This window comes from Zingiber officinale, chromosome 3B (assembly GCF_018446385.1).
Source record: "Zingiber officinale cultivar Zhangliang chromosome 3B, Zo_v1.1, whole genome shotgun sequence".
Taxonomy (NCBI): Eukaryota; Viridiplantae; Streptophyta; class Magnoliopsida; order Zingiberales; family Zingiberaceae; genus Zingiber; species Zingiber officinale.
This window is the reverse complement of record NC_055991.1, coordinates 95,974,199-95,995,161: the sequence shown is the minus strand read 5'-3', so window position 1 is coordinate 95,995,161 and position 20,963 is coordinate 95,974,199. Positions and strand designations below refer to the sequence as shown.

Genomic DNA, 20,963 nt, shown 5'->3' with positions numbered 1-20,963 from the left:
TTTTGTAATCACTAAATGAACTATTGCTTGACTATAAAGAATTTCACGCCATTAGAACTGCAAAATAATTGCATTTGTTACTCCAGAAATTAATGCAACCTAGTGCTTGAAGGTGATCCTGATCTATTTAGATCATATAGTAATTTGCCCAAAGATGCTAAAAGATGAAACACTAATCAGGAATGGAATATGAGTGCATGTTACAACTCCCTCCCTAGTGTGCAAGGAACACAATGCAATAATTGGAGGTGCAACCTAGTCAATGATTGGAGGTGCATTCTAGTCCGTCTGGATACACGTATGAATTTTGCCCGAAGCTCAAACTGTTTAGGAGTAGAATCTGAAAACTTCCTAGTGTGCAGGGAACACAATCTAGTGTTGAGAATATAAGTTCATGATTCCATGTAGTAATTTTGGATAAATTACAACATGGGCTCATACTGATCGGGGGTGGCTATCATAAACTCCCTAGAGTTTAGATTTCTATAATAATTTAGACAAAATTGTTACAAGGATTGATAGGTAGTGGAAGAGTAACACATATTATAATTCTATGGATCTAGGACGCACAAATGTAGAGTTTTGACAAGCATCTAGAGTAATATGGGTCCTTGTAGTATTTTTGGACAGAATGTTATATGATGCAAAACTGAACAGGTGGGGAAGATGATTACCATGATTACTCCGTAAGCTCCAGATAACACAATACAATGATTTACAAATATCCAAATCAGTTTAAGTTCATGTAATCAGCTTTTCAAACCGATTGATTCTGAAAATAACTGGTCTGGTTCTACAAAAATTTTCCACCGGCCACTAGGAAATGCTCATGGAAACTCATCTAAATGGCCAGCATTATTAGACCTGCTTCTCACTAAAAAAAAAAATAACCCGTTGCATGAAGCTCGCACCATGCGAAGTCCCGGCAAATGATCTATTGTACGCAATCTTATCCTACTTTTTGCAAGAGGTTGTTTTTAGGATTTGAACCAGTGACCTTTTGATCACAAAACAATAACTTTACCGTTGCGCCAAGGTCCCCTTCAGACCTGCTTCTCACTAAAGATAAAATTTCCTATAGTGCACCATAGCTGAAATTACAATATTAGATCCTTTCGTTATCAATGGGAGGATTTAACCATTGCATATAGTGCTACATGGCTCAGATTTTGAAGATAAATGCAACTCACAACTTCCCACGGTGGAAGGTACAAGTTGTGCCGCCAATCATCATGAGCCGTTTTGTTCCATATAAGAATTTTATTTAGAACTGTTACACAAACCTAAGCAACTTAGGATACACATTTAGGCAACACAATAATACGGTTAGATCCTCTAGAATTGTTAGATGTATTAATCTTTGACTCCTTAATAATTTAGGTTCATATAACCAATAATACAGTTATATCCTATAAAATCGTAAAATGTACTAATCTGACTCCTGAAAAGTTTAATTTCCTTATCTTCATTAATTAAGAATTAATGAAAATAGTAGCATAACGATCTCATACTTCAAATCGAATTCTACAATTACAAAAACAGAAAAAAAAAAAAAACCAGTTCATATCAATAATTACCAGTGGCAAATGAACTACCACTAGAAATTGCTATCAAAGTGAATATCATGGTTTCTTGGCAACAAGGCTGACCAGGCGCTTGCTTGGAGTTGGTAGTAAGACAACTGCATAATCAGAGAAAAATAGCGCATTCAACGTCTAACATACAGTTTCCTGAGCTCTTCTACATTCCCAAAAGTAGGCTTTCGTCTTCATTCTGCTATCAACACGGCACTAATTATTTGCACGATCATCCATGTGTCTGATGGTAAAAATCTGGGATTTTATACTTGGAAGTAGCCTAGTGATCATCCCGGTACTCTGGGTTCTCTTTCAGGATTACAAACCCTTCCAGCACTGGCGATAGTGGAATGTATCTGCATAATATTTCCAGTATAACATTGATAAATCGTAGTTAGTGTGATTTAAGGGCAGATGACTTAGGGTTATCAAATTTATACTTTTCAGTAGCAAGTTCGGCACGGTCTCCAGCAGCAAGCAAGACGGGTGTAGAATGTGTCTGGAAACCTGTTATTGTTTTAGGTCGACCTGCTTGACCCACCACATCAACAGCCTGACCAACCCGTACAGGAACAGAAATGGGCTTCAGATTCTCATCCACAGTCATCAGCATTCGTGGCTGCATGAACAAAAGAGTGAAACCAAGGATCAAAACAGACCCTATATCCCTTCTGTGCAACTGTAGCATTATGCAAGAAATAAAGGCCCCCAAGCTATTACATACCTGCATGGCTAATACAAGGATGTATAACATGTAATGATATTTCCCCAGGATAATAGACTTCAAATCCAGACAAGCATACAAAACAGTAACAAGTCCAGCAAGTGCCGTCCTGCACCAGTAGTAGTGAACATCTCAGCCATACTAGAATCTAAAAATGAAAGGAAGAAATTAACTTACGGTGATAATAAAAACCGATCAGAGTGATAGGGAGAAAGAGTTAGTAAACCCTTCCCCATATGCACAAGGCCTTGAGCAATTCTAACCTGCATCCATATCATTGAACCTTCATGTAACCTGAAGAAGCATAAGATGAACCAAGGAAAATCAGGTTGGTAAAAACAGCTTACACAAAAGAGGTGGCCAGCTTCTTTATAGTAATAACTTGAAAGACTGCGAAGCATGCCAGCAATCCGAGCATTGTTTGTCCCTGCACCTATTAACCCCAGTGAAATAATTGCAGCCTGCAGATGGGAAGTTGGCAACATCAATCAGGTAGCCACTAAATGGTTCTACATCTTATTTTTTGCTTCAGTGGGAGGAGAAAGCTTTTAAGTGGCCATACCATTGACACGTCATTGTCTGTATCATGACTTAGTCTGCTAAGTGTGTCCATGACATTTACCTAATCAAAACATGAAATCAAGCAGCAGTTTGTAAAAATACATTAAGAAAGATATGAGCAAAATCATTATCAACAGGGGAATATAATCAAACAACAGCATCTATGGACAAATTTTCCAATTAAATGCTCCCTTTTGCATCTAAATCAAGTTAAATTCTATAGTACAGGTCAAATAAATAGTCCTGGAGAAAGAAAATAGTATACCTTGGGATTAGAAATACAAAGCAGGCCAAGTGCCAGGGGCACTGCCCGTCTAATGTTTTGCTCTCCATATTGCAAAAGATGCTCCAATGATCGAATAGACATCTCAAGGCCTAGTTCTTCAGTCATTGCGATAAGTGCAATTCCAAGGACAGCAGGACCCTGATAGTTCTCACCTTTCTCAAGATGTTGAGCACAATACCCAAGGAGCTTTTGGACCTGTAGAACAAGCAGGATAAAACTATTATGTACCTTCATCAAAAGGGACAGTTAATGTTTAAAGATAATACCTTGAGAACATTCCCAGTTCCAGCATATGCCAAAGACAGCAAAGTGACATCAGCATATTTCCTGATTTTCTCATTAAATGTTTTTGACACCTCAGCAGTAGCCTCAACATTATCCTGTTAGACCAAGTTTCAATGGGCGGTTTAACATAATCAGAATCCCTGTTGCAGGGTAGTTAAAAGATAACTTGAAACTTCTGCAGAAATGACATTTATTTCATCAACATAATAACCACAAAATGATCAACTACAATTTGAAGCCACTTAAACACATATATGCAGTTGGCAGGGTGTGAATATTGTTGTTTATTTCATGATTGCAAAACTAATGTAAGCTAGCAAACTTATTACTTATCATAATTAGAAATTTTCTAACAAAAAAAAATGAATAAATGTGGTATAACACCCCAACTTATAACGAGGCAATTCATCAAAAACAAGATTTATCTCTAGTAAGGCACCTCCTTCACTTTATCTAAAATGCTGAATCTTGTTAAATAAACACACACACTAGAAGGCATCAACATATGCCAAATTGAGCCATGTGCAAATCCAACTTCTGATTGAGGGAATTCACGAAGGACTGCAGAAATATAGCACTAATTTTCTGCCTTGAACGAAGAAAATATAGATCAGCTGTTCATCAAACAAGATGGTGGTAGCAACCAAATATCTCTTCTGTGCTAGTTAAATATCATTATGAAATGCAATTATCCAGCACAATGCCATAGCTATGACAAAGAAAACTAATTCTAACCACATACAATCAAGAATAAAAAATAACAAACGGGCATTTGGTTCCTTGTCTTTACCTGTTTTCCAAGATATAAAAGGGCAAGGGCAACAGGAAGAAGTCGAGTAAGAGGTTCACCCAATTCAGTATCTGTTCGTTCCATCAAAGCCAAAATGATAGACTGAGCAATCTCTTCATTGCAAGAACCAACATATACTAGCCCCAGGCTAATAGCAGAAAACACAAGAACTTCCAGAGATGTTTTTGGGTCCCCTAAAATTTGAGACAGACGAATTCGAAGCTGAAATAACCAAAATTATCTCAGTATCATAACATAAAAAGTAAAAAGCATTGATAGGAACCCTTCTTGAGATCTACCTCATCCTTTTGAGAGCCAGCGTATGCAATGCCAAGACCAAGTATAGCACCAATTAAGATGGTGGTGTCCTCTTTGTTAAGATAGTCAATCAAAAGGGCCAATGCCTGAAAGACAAGCAGCACATAATAGTAATGAAATACTGTATTATATGAAGTGCTAAACAACTCCAAACACATAATATTTGGTTAAGGATAAATGAAACTGAACTTACAGGGTCACAGTCATTCTTTATACCACAGTTAACAATACCAACACCTAATAGAGCACCAGCGACAACATGGTTATCAGTACTGTGCAAATATTTGTCGATTTGGGCCAGTCCAGAGTCAACATCCCACAACAGAATCATTCCCTAGAGAGTGATGTAATGATAGTCAGACAAATCAACTTCAGAAATACACGATGACTAATAAAAAGAAAAACTATACCAAGCTTGCTGCCGCACTGGCCTTCCCATGTTCCTTATTCTTGAATAGCCAAGTACCAGAAGATCCACTTGCAGATTCTGATGGGACTGTCATCAATTTATCCTGAAAATAAAATAAAATAAAATATACAAATGCTACATCACACCACAAGAAATTCCTAAACGAAATTCACAAATTACCTGTCCGAATCCTGCATTTACAAATGCATTAACAAAAGTGGCTGCTAGATTTTGTCTTGCTGAATCAATGCTAGTACTACCGCTTGCACGACCATCAATCAGGTGTACCTAAATACACAGTGCACACGATAATGGAACCAACAAAAACAGATATTATAAATACAACCACAGATATGCTCAAGACAAGCTTGCAATGCACTGAGTTCTTTTCTTGTATTTTTATATCTAATTTAATTTATCTGATATATCATACCATATCATCCATCAAAAAATTTCTACTTGTGTACAAAAGATTACCAGATTGAGATACATTTTCTATCAGAAGACAGAGAGACACCATCAAAACAATGTATACCTCCATATCTAATGGTGTACTCCCAAACATAAAATAAATAAATACATAATAAATAAATAATCACCAATAATCTCTAAGTGATTAGAACTGCAAAAAATGGAAAATAATTTAACATCCTTGATAATTTTACAACAAGAAACATATTGAATTAGAAAGTAACAGAAAATTTTGAGAGGAGAATTATATAATGCCTAAGCATAGCACCTTATATATGTCTTCTGGAGATTTGGGTTCCATAACCTCAATGTCTCGGGCAAGAGCAAGGTAGCCTTCACTCAATTTAACATTATTGACAATCTCCTGCAGGGCTTCTCTGTCATCATAATCTGGAGCTACATCTTCGTCAAGTTCCAAAACTAAACCCTGTGATGAAATTACTCAAAAATGACATCATTCCACAGACTGGACCAGTGGTATTAGAAATACAAAAAAAAAATTAAAAATTTCCTCTTAATCAAAGCAAATAAAACATCATCTTGACCAAATAAAGCATAAGCTGTATCATGTACAAAGGGCTGTATAAATTGTGTTAGCAAACATTTGACAGTTATCCTCAACAGTAAAAGATATTATGAAGGCTCAACATGATGTACAAGGCTTACATGACGAGATATAATATAAGAAAATTGCTTCTTCAGGAGAAGATCAGTTGTTGACATGTAGATCTGCTTCACATACTGTCAAAAGAGAATTTTATTAGCGAAACTCAAAAAAATAGAATAAAACAGCATGAATGATGAGCATACTTGGGTGTTATCAAGAAAGAGTGCAATTCGTAGTGCACTTGCATAATCCTTGAACTTAATATATATTGTATATGCTATATCCAAAGCTAGGATATCATCTGGGCTTGGAAGATAGCTGAAAAATTCCAACAAACGTCAGATCAGATAGTTGGGTTTGCAAAAGTTATGAAACATTGCCAACACAGTAAAACAAAGATATGCCATATCATTGTCCATGCATCAAGTGCATTAGGCGTGACATGAAGCCAACAACCAACAAAGAGGGACTATAGTAAGCTTGGATATTACATAGCCCTCCGTCTTTTCCCATCATAATCAACTCCTAAATCACTATGTGCCAGACATTCATCCAGAAACAGAGTTAAGCAAAGTACTAGTACATACCAAGTTATAAACTTGCTTATGCCAACAAATGAAAATTAGCATATGTTCTCATAAAAAGGACTGATCCAATATAGCACATGTTACAACTACAAAAGAATATAAAACATACCTAGATGAACTTGTGAGGTACAGACATGCTCGTTTGTAGTTTGTAGCATCAACATGCTCAACTAGCAAGTCAACATCTTCCACCTAAAAGAGGAAAAAATACATAAAAAACAACCGAGTCGAGAACAGGAATGCAAAGTACAGGCCTACCTCCATCAGAAGATCTACTGCTTCTGGCTCAGCATTATGCTGCACAAGTAATTATTAGAAAAAATAACCAACAGTTTAACAAAAGCTAAATGAAGAAACAATAAACTAAACATAAGAACATTCAAACATCAGCAAAGGACAAAAAATGAACTAGAACAAATGATCGGTAAAGCTTAACGGTAGAAGATACTTGCATAATGCATACCTTCATGTGAAATGCTACAATTTGTTGCACAAGTTCCATCAAAGCATCCAAAGGGGTGTCATCATACTGTATGGAAGGGGGTAAATTATGATTTATTAATGAAGAACAAAATGATTAACAGAAGAGTAAGTCTGCACCAGTTTAGGTTTGTGATATGAGAGATGTTAGAAAAAATATCATGCCAACATATAAATAGGACAAATAATAGCTTGAAACATGTGGTAATCTAATTTGTACACAGACAAGGAAAATATGAATTTTTGAGAGTTCAAACTCACACACAGTTTTAACCATTCTAACAAAATAGCAAACCTACTGGCCTAATTCACAACAGAACTATAAGCAAATACAGGAGAGCCTATAACATTAACTAAATATGACACTACATAATTACTGAGGCAATCTGAAATTTGAGGATAAATTTAGTTTTCCTTTAAAATTTTTAGTTAAAAAATATTTATATTTTTTTTAATTTGAAGTGTTAATTTTAAGGTTGTTTAAATTTCTAAAATGTTCGTTATAGGCTTTTAGGGATAGGATAGGTCATTCATTTTTTTAAAAAAAAATGATCTTATTGACAATATACAAAGGGGTTAACATCCCTTTTACTTATTATATTATATTTCAGTTTAATAATATTGTATCCTTCAATGAGTTGAGAGTTTGAATTTTTTTTAATGTTGCATCAAACGGTTTCATATGAAATAGGATTGATTCTTCAAATAAATTTGATTATCCCTTCATATACCTATAGCTCCACGAATTGTTGGAACTCCCATTGATTGTTACATGATCATATGTTTAGAGAAAAAATAAGTTACAAGTTATTTCCCTACAAATGATAGTCAATATATGCCTCAACATAAAAAGGCAGCCCGGTGCACAAAGCTCCCGTCATACGGGTCAGAGAAGGATCCATTGTATGCAGTATTACCCTGCTTTTTGCAAAAGGTTGTTTCCAGGATTCGAACCTGATCTTTTGGTCAGGTGACAACAACTTTACCGTTGCGCCAAAGCTCCCCTTCAATATAAGCCTCAACATATTAGGGAGAAATCATGTTTTCCGAAAAATGAATGCCACTCATTGTTTAATTAGTTAATTGAAATAGAAGACACCCGGTGTAGGCAACAATATAATATAATTAATCAAATAAAAAATATTATAATTATAAAGTACCACAAAATAATTACCTTACCATTGTTGTTTTCGAATCTTCATATTTTAAAACTGTTATACAATAATTTCACTATTAACTGATAGAAATATATCTTTCTCTACATGTATAATAAAATTATCATTCATCGTGGTGCCCAACGTGTTTTAACATATCATCCATTTTGAAAACATCAATGTAATATTGCTCACAAAAAGAACCTTTTTCTAAATCCCATCCATTATCTCTCACACTGTGGAGTTGGTGTTTTCAAACTTGTACCGAATCCATTGCATTCACAATAGGCTGATCTTTCTTTTGCAATGTCGTTGAAAATTCGCTTGAAATCCCTAAGACATGTTTCATCAAGTGTAGATTGAATACAAAAACAAATAAAAGTATTGACTCTAATAAATTAAAAATATCTTAGTTTTTAAATCAAGAGAACTAAAAATGGGGTTTCCAAAGTAGAAGACTACACCCTTTGATGGATCTTTACCACTGATAGGTAGAGCCAGCAGCCACAAAGAACAGTACAACTAAAACCAAGAGCTTCAGAATAATCAACGGGCACAGGTTGAAAGTGACCTCCAGAGTTGACAATTAGGATCAAATGCATACCCAGGTATCTTTCCATCACGATTTCTCTTGATGGCTTACACCAACTCTCCTTTGCCACCCCTAACTTTTGAATACAAAGTCATTTTTTTTATCTGGGTCCACTCGGCCGTGTAGGCAAAGAATTACTGCCAACTTCTCAAATAGGAATTAATTAATATTTTTTTTATTTTATCTGAATCCCAGTGTGGAGCCTACACTGGACCTACATTAGCTCTGCCCCTACCCTTGACTATTATTCATGACATGAACTTTGTTGAATGAGCACAATTTACCAAATATATATTCTTTTATAAGAGTTAAAAGGATAGCTCGGTGCACGAAGCTCCCGCCATACGAAGTCCCAAGAAGGATCCATTGTACGCAGTCTTACCATGTTTTTTGCAAGAGGCTGCTTCCAGGATTCGAATCCGTGACTGTTTGGTCACATGACAACAACTTTACCGTTGCACCAAGGCTCCCCTTCATATTTTTTTTTTTATAAGAGTTGCTGAAAAAAATTTAATGAAGTGTTCAAGCTAAACAACCTATCAAATATATTTTCCAGTTTTAAATGAAATGTCCTACAAGTTTAAAAGGCTAAAAAAATCATACTTAAAATTAGCAAAATACCGGTCACAATTTGAAAAATTATGCACACATTGAAATACTAGCAAAGATGTAATCCTTTGATCAATTAAATTTCTTAGACTACAAATTCAAAGAGAATTATACTTATTTTCATTTACTTCAATAAAGGATGTCTATTATATAGCCAAAAAGATTAAATACAACCTTAGACATAAGAAAAGTTTAGAGAATGAAACTATTCTACACCTACATATCACAAGTGTTCGATATGAAGTTAAAAGGACAACTAAAAAGATTGAATACAACCTTAAGAAAAGTTTAGAGAATGAAGATTATTCTACAACCAAAAGCATTTGATGTCAAGTTAAAAGAAAGTATGTTACAAAAAGGTGGTGCCAACTTTGGAAACAATACCCAAATCTCCCACCTTACCTAAAATTCGTGAATTTTATATCAAACTACAAGACTTCTCCATAGAAATTAGACAAATCCTTTATTGACTTAACCACATAAGATCTTTCTAATAACTTGACCTTAACTGACTCCACTGATGACCTAGTTTTAGGAGATTCCCTTAATGCAAACTCTGCCCCAAAGAAAAAAAAAAAGCCTATTATATAGCTGGTAGAATTCTTGTTGAATTTAATGACTCCTTTTCCAATATTGATGTGTTAAGTAATGATTTTTATAAATAAAAAATATATCAAATCTAAATTTTGCTAAAAAATTAAATTGACAAAAAAAAATGAATTGAAACGCTAAACATGAGATTTGGGCTTCGAATTGAAGTCAGATTAGATTTGGATTGAATTTATTGAGTAGGTGGAAAGATAAAGATCGCATAGATTTAAACCATGGTTGATTTGGATTTAATTTGGATAAATTATGGCTGAACCAAATTTTGACTGGGTTGAATCGGTTTGATCGATTAAAATAAATTAGGGAATTTTTAAGGAAATCTTTTATTCCCTCTCTTTTTCTCTTTCATGTATGCAGCAACCGTCGCATGCCACATCTCCTCCTTTCCACATGCCCTGCTCTCCATCTTCTTTCTTTCCCTTTTTATTCTCCTTCCAGCCAACAACAACAGATCTGATCTTCTTGCTGTTTTTTTTTTTTGTGACAGGCAAACAGCCCTATTTCCTCTTTCCCGCCAACAATAGTTGGCAACTCCTTCCTTCCAGTTATTGCTATCAATGGCTCAAGAGAGAACAAGAGGAAAAACCACAACCAGCTCCTCAATCCTTTGGTATCCTCCTTTGGTATCCTCATTTAATGAGTTTATTGTTTGTACAACCACCAATAGAAGGTAGTCATTGGTAATAAGTATTTATTAATATCAAGAAATAATTTATTAATGTGGACTAATTACGATTTATTGTATAGGTTAGATTGGCTCGATCATTTCATATCAACAAAATGCCTCAATGTTCTATTAGACAAAAGAAAGTTACGAGGTATATATTTTATTTTATTAGACTTCTATTTAGGTTAGTTAAACAAATTCGTTATTTGATAGTAGCAATAGGTGTCATGTAGAAATTGGGATTATATCAAGATAGCAAGATCAAGATTTGATCCATCTTGTGTTACTTTGTTGTTAGATATTTATCTTGAGAACTAAATTATTTTTGTATTGCACTCGCAGATGGGTAAATTCTATCCTTTATTATACATTTCCTTATGCATGAATAAACAGATAAATAAATAGCATATGCTTATATAAAGAAAAGATATTACAATAATATTTAAAATAGTGAAATGAATTGTCAAATAATTAAATTATTGGAGAGTAAATAATTGATATTATTTCATATTCACGTGTGAAATTCATATGGGAATCGCAATGAGAAGAATTTAAAAATTAAAATGAATTATTCTAAATCACTCTTAAGATGGTACGGAGTTGCATCTATTGAGAAAAAACTCCGAAAGACACGTTTAAGATGGTACGGACATGTACTTAGACGACCAATAAATGCTCCAGTTAGGCGATGTGAAATTATAATAAACATGCATATCAAACGAGGAACACCAAAAAAGATTTGATTAGCAACAATAAAACAAGATAAAATTTATTTAAATATAGATGATGATATAATAGGAGATAGAGTTCAATGACGTAAAAGGATTCATACAGCCGACTCCACCTAGTGGGAAAAGGCTTGGTTGTTGTTGTTGTACTCTTGAGTTGGTACCTACCTTTAGATTGCTTAACCTTCCATGCTACTTGATGTTCTAGATGTTGAATATTTAGCTTCATATTGTATAATTTTCACCTACATAACCTATGATGATATTTAGTTAAATTAATATTGCATTATATCAAAAAATAATTTAGATTGATTGTTCAGACTAACCAATATGATGTAGAGACAGTAATCACTGAGATCAAGAGAATTAATAGTAAAATAATAAAGATGTGCTAAATAGAGGAAAGAAATACTAAAAAGTGGAAATTCTAAATCTAACCTTATACAAGAGTACCTGACTGCCACATGAGTTTTGGTAGTGAGCAATCACATCAGTATTTCTTTGCACGATGACACTTTATTGTTGTATTCCATTAATGAGGGAGCTTTTGGCCCATTGGTCATGACATCATTATACTCTATGGACGCTTGTTCCATTGCTTAGTTGATTTACTAACTTCTCATTGGTGACAATAATACATGCTGATACTTACATCATTGGTGTCATTTATATATGTTGATATTTATACCATTGATGTCATTTATACATGCTATAAATAAAAGTTATCTTAATTGATGATAAAAGATAGTAATTTAAAAATGATAGTCGTAACTCCAAATATTGATAAACATTCAAAATAAAAAAGTAAATCATTATAAATATATTTAATACTTCTATATCCATTTATGTATAAGCTAAACAACCTAAAGAAATAGCTAAAATTGTAATACGGAATAATGATCTCCTTGACCTCTTAAATAAGATTAAATTCATACACAATTTTCCTAATTACCCCCTTGGCAATCTTACTTATTGTTGTCTTTCTTTAACGTTCAATTTTGTTGGCACAAACACTCTTGATATTATAGTTGGTTTTCGCTTGTATATAGGGTTGCTCAGGGATGTTAACTAGATTTTTTTCCTTTGAGTTTTATTCTAATGTATTTCCATTCTACTCATTCAATCTTCTGTTTACAATTTGTTGTCTTTGTAGTAAAGATGTTTAAATAAATATATAAAATTAGTTGAATTCTTGGTTGTCTTATTCATATAACTTTTAGTTCTCTTTTATTATGGTATCACCGAGTGGTGTACCTCTTGGTGAGTGCGAACTGGACCCCTAGGACGTGACATGATGAACATTTAATTACATTTGTAATGACCCTTTACTCAAGCCTAAAAAGAGCTCCTAAATAATCTTTTACTCTAACTACCTAAAAAAAACCCTTGACAATCCTACAATCCTTTAATGGACCATTCTCAAGAACTCCTAAAAATTCTTCACTCAAGCTTCTAAACCCTTGATAATTCTCAATTTGTTCTTTCACTCGGACCTTCTAAAGAACCCTTTGTCAATTTATTTGATTATCCTTTGCTTCGACCTTTTGAGAAGCCCTTTGATGAATCAAAGCAATTAAGAAAAAGTTCACATGCTTTGAATATAATCTATAAAATTGCTTATAGCTGTTGTAGTAAAACATCTATACATGTCTATTGAGTTCAATACTCATTACCACATTAAAACATCTACAAATGATGTGTTGAGTGAGTTTATGTGTGTGTGTGTGTGTGTTGATCTACCCTATAGAGGCAACAACATAAAGTACACCTATGTATTCAATAGCCCAAAAATCTCATAGGGTGTTATATACAAAATTTAAAATTAATGCACAAGCTTTTTTTTTAAACTACTCAATTTTAATATTAAAGAGTATGCTAACAGAAATTAGGAGACTGTCTTTGCATATTTACTTTACAACCTCTAGATTATAGACTTCTACCTCTAGATTAAAAACCATATTTTTGATTTGTTAGAAGGAACTATTGGTGCAATAATGTTTCCAAATGATCAAGTTTAACTAGGCTATTTGACCTAATGTATTTGACAAATAATTTAATTACTTATCTTTGTTCTAATGTGCGCGGCAAAGTTCAAAATCTTGAGTTGTATTAAAGTTTCAGTCTTTGACGTGAACAATACTATTTCGGTATCATGCCAATGTTTCAATGCATAATGTCAATAATGGATTGGAGTTGCTGTGTCGAGTATATTTCAAATCTTGTGTCATACTAGGCAAAATAGTCGAAACATATCATTTCGATAAATTACTGAAACTCGATATCACTCCGCGCGAACAACGTCTCCTTCCATTGTTTAATCTCTTTCCTCTTTCAACTTCAATTTGTCACCAGCACCATGCATCAAAGTGTTAGCATCATACAGGAATAATATCTTTCTGATCAAAGATTGAAACAACAACACAGTTCGAGATTTTAAAGATTAATGTCAAGTTGTATCAAGTTTCGATGATTTACCATAATGATATGTTTCGACCATTTCACCCAGCACGATACCAAATTTCAAACCAATTAAAGTGCTCACAACTCAAGATAGTTGAGTTATGATGGATAAATACAATCAAGTTGGATGGTTTGTATTTGATGGCTTCGAGATCGATAACGAAGTAGACTCAAAGATGATCAAAGAAAGATGATAGAGGACTTTTGAGGGACTAAAAATTATTGATGAGGTAAACTCTAGGATAAAGATCATAGTATAATTGCTAATTTAATGGTTTAATAATATGTAACAAGGTGAACTCATAGGTGATTGATAAAGGATGACGTAGAGCATCCAATGGATAGAAAATTCCTAATAAGGCATACTCTAGGGCAATCTAACAGGAGATGCACTTTGTAAATAAATAGTGAATGATGGCATATTGAGTCAAGTTTGAAAGGCTCTACACATCTAAGGGACCGAGGATTTATCACAAGACAAACTTGAGGGCAATGTAAAACATCAATAAGGTTAAAAACATAAAAGCATGTTGACACTTAGCAAAGGGTAAGGATCCCTTGTAATCATCATCATTCATTTTAATAATATTGTCCTCTCCTTAAGAGTTTAACATGTTTCTTGCAATGCCATTTTTCATATTACACTAATTACAAAACTAAATCAACAACACTAGGAGCCTAAAATATATTCTTCGTGAAGTAAAAAACTAGCCTTTACACCCTACTTTCAAGTGTTGACCAATATTGGTCAGCTCAACCAAAATGTATTGTTCTGATTTAATACATCGGATAGGTAAAGGTCATTGTACCACATATAAATGTAATTACAATAGTAAGCTTGTCTAGGTTGGTATCATTGAAAATTAACTAATCCAGGAAGATTTTCATTCCATGAACCCTTCGACTCTGTCACTTAATCAATTAAAAGAGATGAAATGCTAAAACAAGAAGAGGGAAAAGAGATAGACCAACTAAAGCACCCACAGTAGCAAAAAATGACACTAGAATCAAAGAAATCGAGATATATTCACATCTTGCACTAGCAATTCCAATTCAATGTTACTGCAAGCTCAACACCCAATAGTTAAATAAGAAATATTTATGGACATGGAAAAAATTCAATTCCAATTATTTAATATTGGTCCTAGAAAGTCATGAGATAAATCTAGATAAGATGCTCCAAGAACTAATGCGTCAATTTAATGTAGAAAGCTTAACCATTAGCTAATGTTGACATTGAAGGGGAGCAATGGTAAAGTTGTTGTCATGTGACCAAAAGGTCACGGGTTCGAATCCTGGAAACAACCTCTTGTAAAAAGCAGGATAAGGCTGCGTACAATGAATCCTTTCCCGGGACTCCGCATGACGGGAGCCCTTTTACCTTTGTAATTTCTGTGAGATAATATTTAAAAATAATTTGAAACATGTTGAAGAGCTCTGAGTGTTAGCAGGGCATGGTACCAAAGGTGTACCATTCCAATTGCGACTGAAACTAACACAAAACAATATTTTGAACGCTTCATACAAAGACTGCATAATCCTGCAGTAATGAGATAGGAATATAATTCTAAGCAAGTACAACAAATAAGTGCATCATACTAGTATCTTATCATGAATTACCATCACCCTTGTTTTCTTTTAATAAAGACAAAAGAACCACCAAGTTCCATTTCAGAGTCCTCAAAACATGGTGAATATAAATCACCAATTAAATCATATAACAAAATATGCCCTAATTGCAGAAAAGTGATTAAGAGATAGAGCCTAACCTGCCGCTTTGCAAACTCTTGAGCAATTTCACCAGCTAGATTTCTGCCAAATGACATAGCATTTTAATATAGACAAGGAAAATCAACAGCACCAAACAATTAATAAAAATACAGCTACACAGCAATTGGTTTCTTAACACCTGTATTTAAATTCCAATAAGGATTCAAACTCTCACAAACATTAGGTTTACAGCATGAGATTGCCAAATTGATATTATTCATTAAACAACAATGTAATCAAAGTTGTCAAACTTAGTGTTAAGATCAAGATTGGAATCAGATTAACAAAGATTCCAAGTGCCAGTTAAATCAAATAAGGCAAGGATCAATAGGATCAAAATTAACAGGGAAATAAAAAATATAAAAAGATATAATAAAATTATTTTGAATATGAGACTACAATAGATGTTCTAAAACCTTTAAAAGAATGTCTGGTATATGTCATTACACATCCAATTATTAATATGCATCAAAAACATAATATCGTATTTATTAATATACAAATTAATGCATGATAAAAATATATAATAATCAATAATAAAATCATGTTTTTGTATAGATTACTTGATAGCAGTAGATTGTTGATACATTTTCAATAAAAGTGTTATTACTTAATATTCAATAATATAGGGTTAGTCGGCTATCTAAACTACATTCAAATTTAGTTTTTAGAAGGATAATTCTACATTGTTGTTGATCAAGGAAAATTATTGCATTTTCTCACAATCCATAATAACCTCTCAATCTATAATAACAACACTGGATCAAAAGTGGGTGAGAGAAAGATAAGCAAGGAGTTGAGTCTAACAAATAAAGGCAAGGTTCAATGAGTGATCCTTGACCTTATGGTGAATCAAGGCTAAGCAATTTTAGAGAGCAGCAAAGCCTCTCTCCTTCCCCCTGCAAACTCTCTATAACCAAGTTGGAATTAAAGGTAAAGCTAGATCAATGGAATTTTTCAAAACCATCCCAGGGATAAAATTTTACCTCAACTTTATCCATTTTTCCTCACAATTTGACTACATTCTAAGCTCTATCAATTTCCGTATGTAACTAACTAATTTCTGGCTTTTTTTAATTTTTAGTCTTTAAACTTCTCTCTTTTTTATTGAGAAGCCAATTTCTCAACTTTGGATCATCCATTGCTGATATTCATCCAACTAGACCAATCCATATTTATCAAAAAAAAGGCAGGTACCCTGTTTTGCGAGAGGTTGTTTCCGAAACTTAAACCTGTGACCTCTAGGTCACACGATAGCAATTTTACTATTGCATCAAGACTCCCCTTCACCCATCCATATAGATATGAGGCGACTTTGCCAACTATGATTTTAATTTTAAATCCTTGCATTCAATATTCACACAAACCTAGCATTTTATGAACGACATTAAGTTGATAGATGCAATATTATCGCCATCAAATTAAGTCATAATCCCATCTGGGCAACAAATAAACCATGTCCATAGATTATCTGAACAGTCTACAGCTTTGCCTGCATAGTGTTAGCAGCTGGTTTATAGCCTTCCAGAATTTATCATTCAGACTTGAATTAGGGAGAAATCTAGACAATTAATAAGTTTAGCATGTTAGATAATGGACCAACCATATTCACGATGGAGCAATAAACCAAAAGCATTAACTTAAGATCTGATACAAGAAATTGAAAATCACAAGCACAATTCAACTTATAAATAGATCATCAGAATGTAGTTTTAGGATTTAAAAAAAAACATTCTTTACCTCACATATTCATGTCCCCATGAACCAATATCCCCTTCAGAACCTAATAGTCTGTACTTGAGGCTCTCCTACAGAAAATACAAATGGAAAATTTTCAAATTACCTGGAGCATCACATAATAGATACCCAAAAAAGTAATAAACAACAGGATCAATGCTCAATTGACAAATAAAGATAGCATATTTATATCAACGACATGCAGTAGTCTATATCCAAGTATAAATACTATGCTTTCCAAACTTCTTATCTGACCAACTATGACAAAACATCCACACCACACTAGACATGAACAAAAACAAATTATTTGCAGAAAATTCACATAACACAACAAGCAAAAGAATTCTTGAAAACTAGATATCCGAACCTGTGGGTAAAGAAAATCAATGTAACTGGAAACAAAATTTCACATACCCTCTCTCCTTCAGCAGACATTGTCAATGCCAAGACAGAAAGTATGTCCGCCAAATATTTCTGCAGTTCATATCACTGATAAGTTACTGCAGTTAAACTATGATCGAAAACATTAAGTGTATAATCCATACAAATTACAAATTCAGTGAAGATAAGAAAAATGTATTAGACTTGTGGCGAACAAAAGTTGGCCTTCAAAGCCTACTACCACTCCAGCATGGTCTCAAAACATGTACATGTAACTAGATACATAATCAGACGAAGGCAATTTCTGCATCAATAAAAAGTTTTCATTAATAATAGAACAGTTCAGAATGTAATCAGTAAAGTTTCCTCAGTTTTGAATCTTTCCTCCACCATTAGAAAATTAAAAAAAAAAACATATAACCATCTTCCATTATTCAATCCAAGTGGCATACAGAGTTAGAGTTCCTATAGCATTCTCCAATTTAATGAATTTATTGTTCTCTATATATAATGTTTGCATCAATCAATTTCCTTTGTTTTTGTTTGGATCACATCAATTCAATGTGTGTTAGAAGTTATAGTCAAAAAACACTTTGTGCATCATTCTTCAATATACGTAAATCCTACTCATGGGAGTATTTTTCAATGGGTGTTTAAGACAAAAGTCAAAAGTGATTAGCACAGATCAATAACTCAATTATCTGACTGCAGTACTATTTTTGGTTACAATTACCATCCATGGTAAACGTTAGGTTTCACAACACTATGCTACTTAAAATCGAGTTATTTCCCAACAAAAGATCTTCTAATAATCTGGAATGTGAAGTATCGCAAGTGACAAACTTCACCTTTAAATCAGACTCTGCCATTGTCTCAAAATATGCTTTTAAAGTACCATAATGCGGACGTAAGAATTTCAGAGGCTTAGGAACAGACGTCATGGAGCTTGTCGCCGTTCTAATCTCCTGCCTATTTAAAAGAGAAATTTTTAAACAAATTTACACAAATATAAAATTATTTCCAAGCCAACCCATGGCAAACCTCATGCTCTCGAGGGCAAGCTTCTGCACACCCGGATCTGCGTCCTGGACCCTCTCCACATAGAGTTCGAGCTGCTGCTTTAACGCCAAATCCTCATCCGACTGCACAAATAACATTGATAAATGTCCAGAAGACCGAATGATAAAGTGATAAGTAGGATCAAGTAGTTGGGGATCACCAGATCTTCTTCTTTTTTCTCGTCCTTCTTTTTTTTGTTATCCTTGACGGCAGGCTTGGAAGCCTCCGCGGGGGCAGAGGAGGAGCTGGGGTTGGCCATGGCGAGGGAGAACTAGGCAGGTGCGATCGAAACCCTAAACAGAGTACGCTCGCTCGATCGAGGAAGAAGGCAAATTATGAAAGGATGGGTTCTTGCTTGGGTCCCAAGCCAGATGAAACTAAACAAGTTATAGGCTTACTTGTGGGCCGCATGAACTAAAATTCGGCCCGATTAAAGCTTCCCCGTTTATCCTCAAAATACCCTCTCCTTAAAAATTAAATAAACTTATAATCTCCTCTTTACCTTATTTATAGCACTATTTAAAATCCACTAAAGCATAATTGATTGGAAATTATGGTTGATAATGTTGATTATCTATTTAAAATTATATTATTTAATTCTATTTAGTTCTAGTAATGAGTAACTTTTAAATAATTGAGTATGTCTCACGTCCATAAGTGAGGATATATAACTCAAAATGGGATTACATCGACCGTAAAAGGTTTTACATTATTTTAGAGTTAATAAAATTATTTTTAAAATTATTCTTTGATTTTTGTCCTTTCAGAAAAAAAAAATAACCTTCAAATTTTATCAGATCTCAATTCGTCTAAGATATAACCAAAACCTCCCCCTTCATCCCCTCCCCCGCCCATGGCAGTAGGGCCATGGCGAAGGAGATGTGGGAGGAGATTGGTATTGGCAGGCTTAGCCGAGACGTGTTTGACCCACTTATCTCCCTCACGCCCAACTCCCTCTCTCTCCACAACATCATCATCTCCCACGTTATCATCATCATAGTAGCTGCTTCAATCGCAACAATCATTTCCGCCATCGTAGCTAGCACCGAGGGCGACATTAGCAACACTATCACAGTCAACCCCCTTAAGAAATGAATAACGAAGAATCACAAGTTGTCGGCTCGATCCAGGGCTCAGAAATAGGCATGCTCCACCCCCACCCCTCTTAGTCTTCCATGGTTTCTTTTGAGAGAGGATCCTTTGGTCCACTTTTTTGGATCACGGGATGGTCCACAATACAATTACAGTCAGATCGTGACATCGATTCTGTTGCAATTTGTTATAATCCCTTTCAAGGTTTAACTTCCCATCCAGGTTGTAGTTTAGGCCGGAGTGGGGCGGTCGGAGGTCGCTGGTGGTCGGGCTGCCAAGCGCCGAGCGGGGAACAACCTTCGAGCCCCCATTATTAGATTTTGAGGAATATTCTAAGACGATCGCCTTATAGTTTTACTATTTATTTGATAAATATACATTCACTATTTTAGTGCATATTATATATTAGAATAGTTTTAAACTCATTTACTGAATATCTATAATACAATTCATAGCATGAGAGAATTTATGATTTAATCACAACTTGTGAATAACTCTACATATATATGTAATTATGAACGTATTGGAACTTCCCTAGTCGTCGAATTAGTGCACTCATACATCATCAATTCTGTAAGACCAGCACGAGTTATACTTCTTGGTTCGGCCAAGCAGTTGTTTCTCACTAGCTGGAGATATTGGAATGTTGAGAGTTAAACATAGATGTTAGTTATGGTAACTAGTTTATTGGAGTAACTTGTTGTAAGCCTTTATATGGTTTTCTACATATATGGATATGTCTGTGAAATTCTTACTGTAGCTCAAGTATAAGTTTCCTTCGACTTGAGGCATACAAGTCATCTTGGTCGTGGAGACTTATACTTTGACATTTTAAGCAAATATCTCTTGGAGGTGTGGACTCGAGATGATTGGGTATAAGTTGAAGTGCCCGAAGATGTTTGGAAAGGCCATAGAGGATTCGCCGCTCATTGCGAGGAGACGTATATCCTATGGTCACTTGTTAATATTATTACTCAAAGTCTCTGGCCAAAGCATCATATGTTAAGAAT

General features: G+C 34.3%; 1 protein-coding gene across 1 annotated transcript; it reads right to left on the bottom strand.

Annotated features, from left to right (window-relative positions):
- Positions 1–1,566: 1,566 nt before the first annotated feature.
- Positions 1,567–19,222, bottom strand: LOC121967137 (26S proteasome non-ATPase regulatory subunit 2 homolog A-like). Its single transcript, XM_042517180.1, has 25 exons — positions 19,022–19,222; positions 18,844–18,944; positions 18,651–18,771; positions 17,836–17,895; positions 17,425–17,492; positions 15,684–15,726; positions 7,079–7,144; positions 6,874–6,912; positions 6,725–6,807; positions 6,232–6,346; positions 6,088–6,162; positions 5,690–5,848; positions 5,131–5,238; positions 4,952–5,053; positions 4,735–4,875; positions 4,523–4,627; positions 4,224–4,445; positions 3,415–3,528; positions 3,128–3,343; positions 2,864–2,923; positions 2,649–2,762; positions 2,479–2,564; positions 2,302–2,410; positions 2,018–2,196; positions 1,567–1,933 (listed from the first exon to the last, which is right to left on the bottom strand). Exons 1-25 carry the CDS (start codon positions 19,118–19,120, stop codon positions 1,858–1,860), a joined length of 2,661 nt encoding a protein of 886 aa, XP_042373114.1. The 5' UTR covers positions 19,121–19,222; the 3' UTR covers positions 1,567–1,857.
- Positions 19,223–20,963: the final 1,741 nt, after the last annotated feature.

What these genes read in the sequence shown, in the direction of transcription:
- LOC121967137 (XM_042517180.1), bottom strand. Translation starts at nt 19,120, where the DNA reads ATGGCCAACCCCAGCTCCTCCTCTGCCCCCGCGGAGGCTTCCAAGCCT. An exon ending in CTGGCTCTCAAAAGGATGAG is followed by an intron (nt 4,446 to 4,522) that starts GTAGATCTCAAG and finishes TGGTTATTTCAG; the next exon opens with CTTCGAATTCGTCTGTCTCA. An exon ending in GATCGGTTTTTATTATCACC is followed by an intron (nt 2,411 to 2,478) that starts GTAAGTTAATTT and finishes CTACTGGTGCAG; the next exon opens with GACGGCACTTGCTGGACTTG.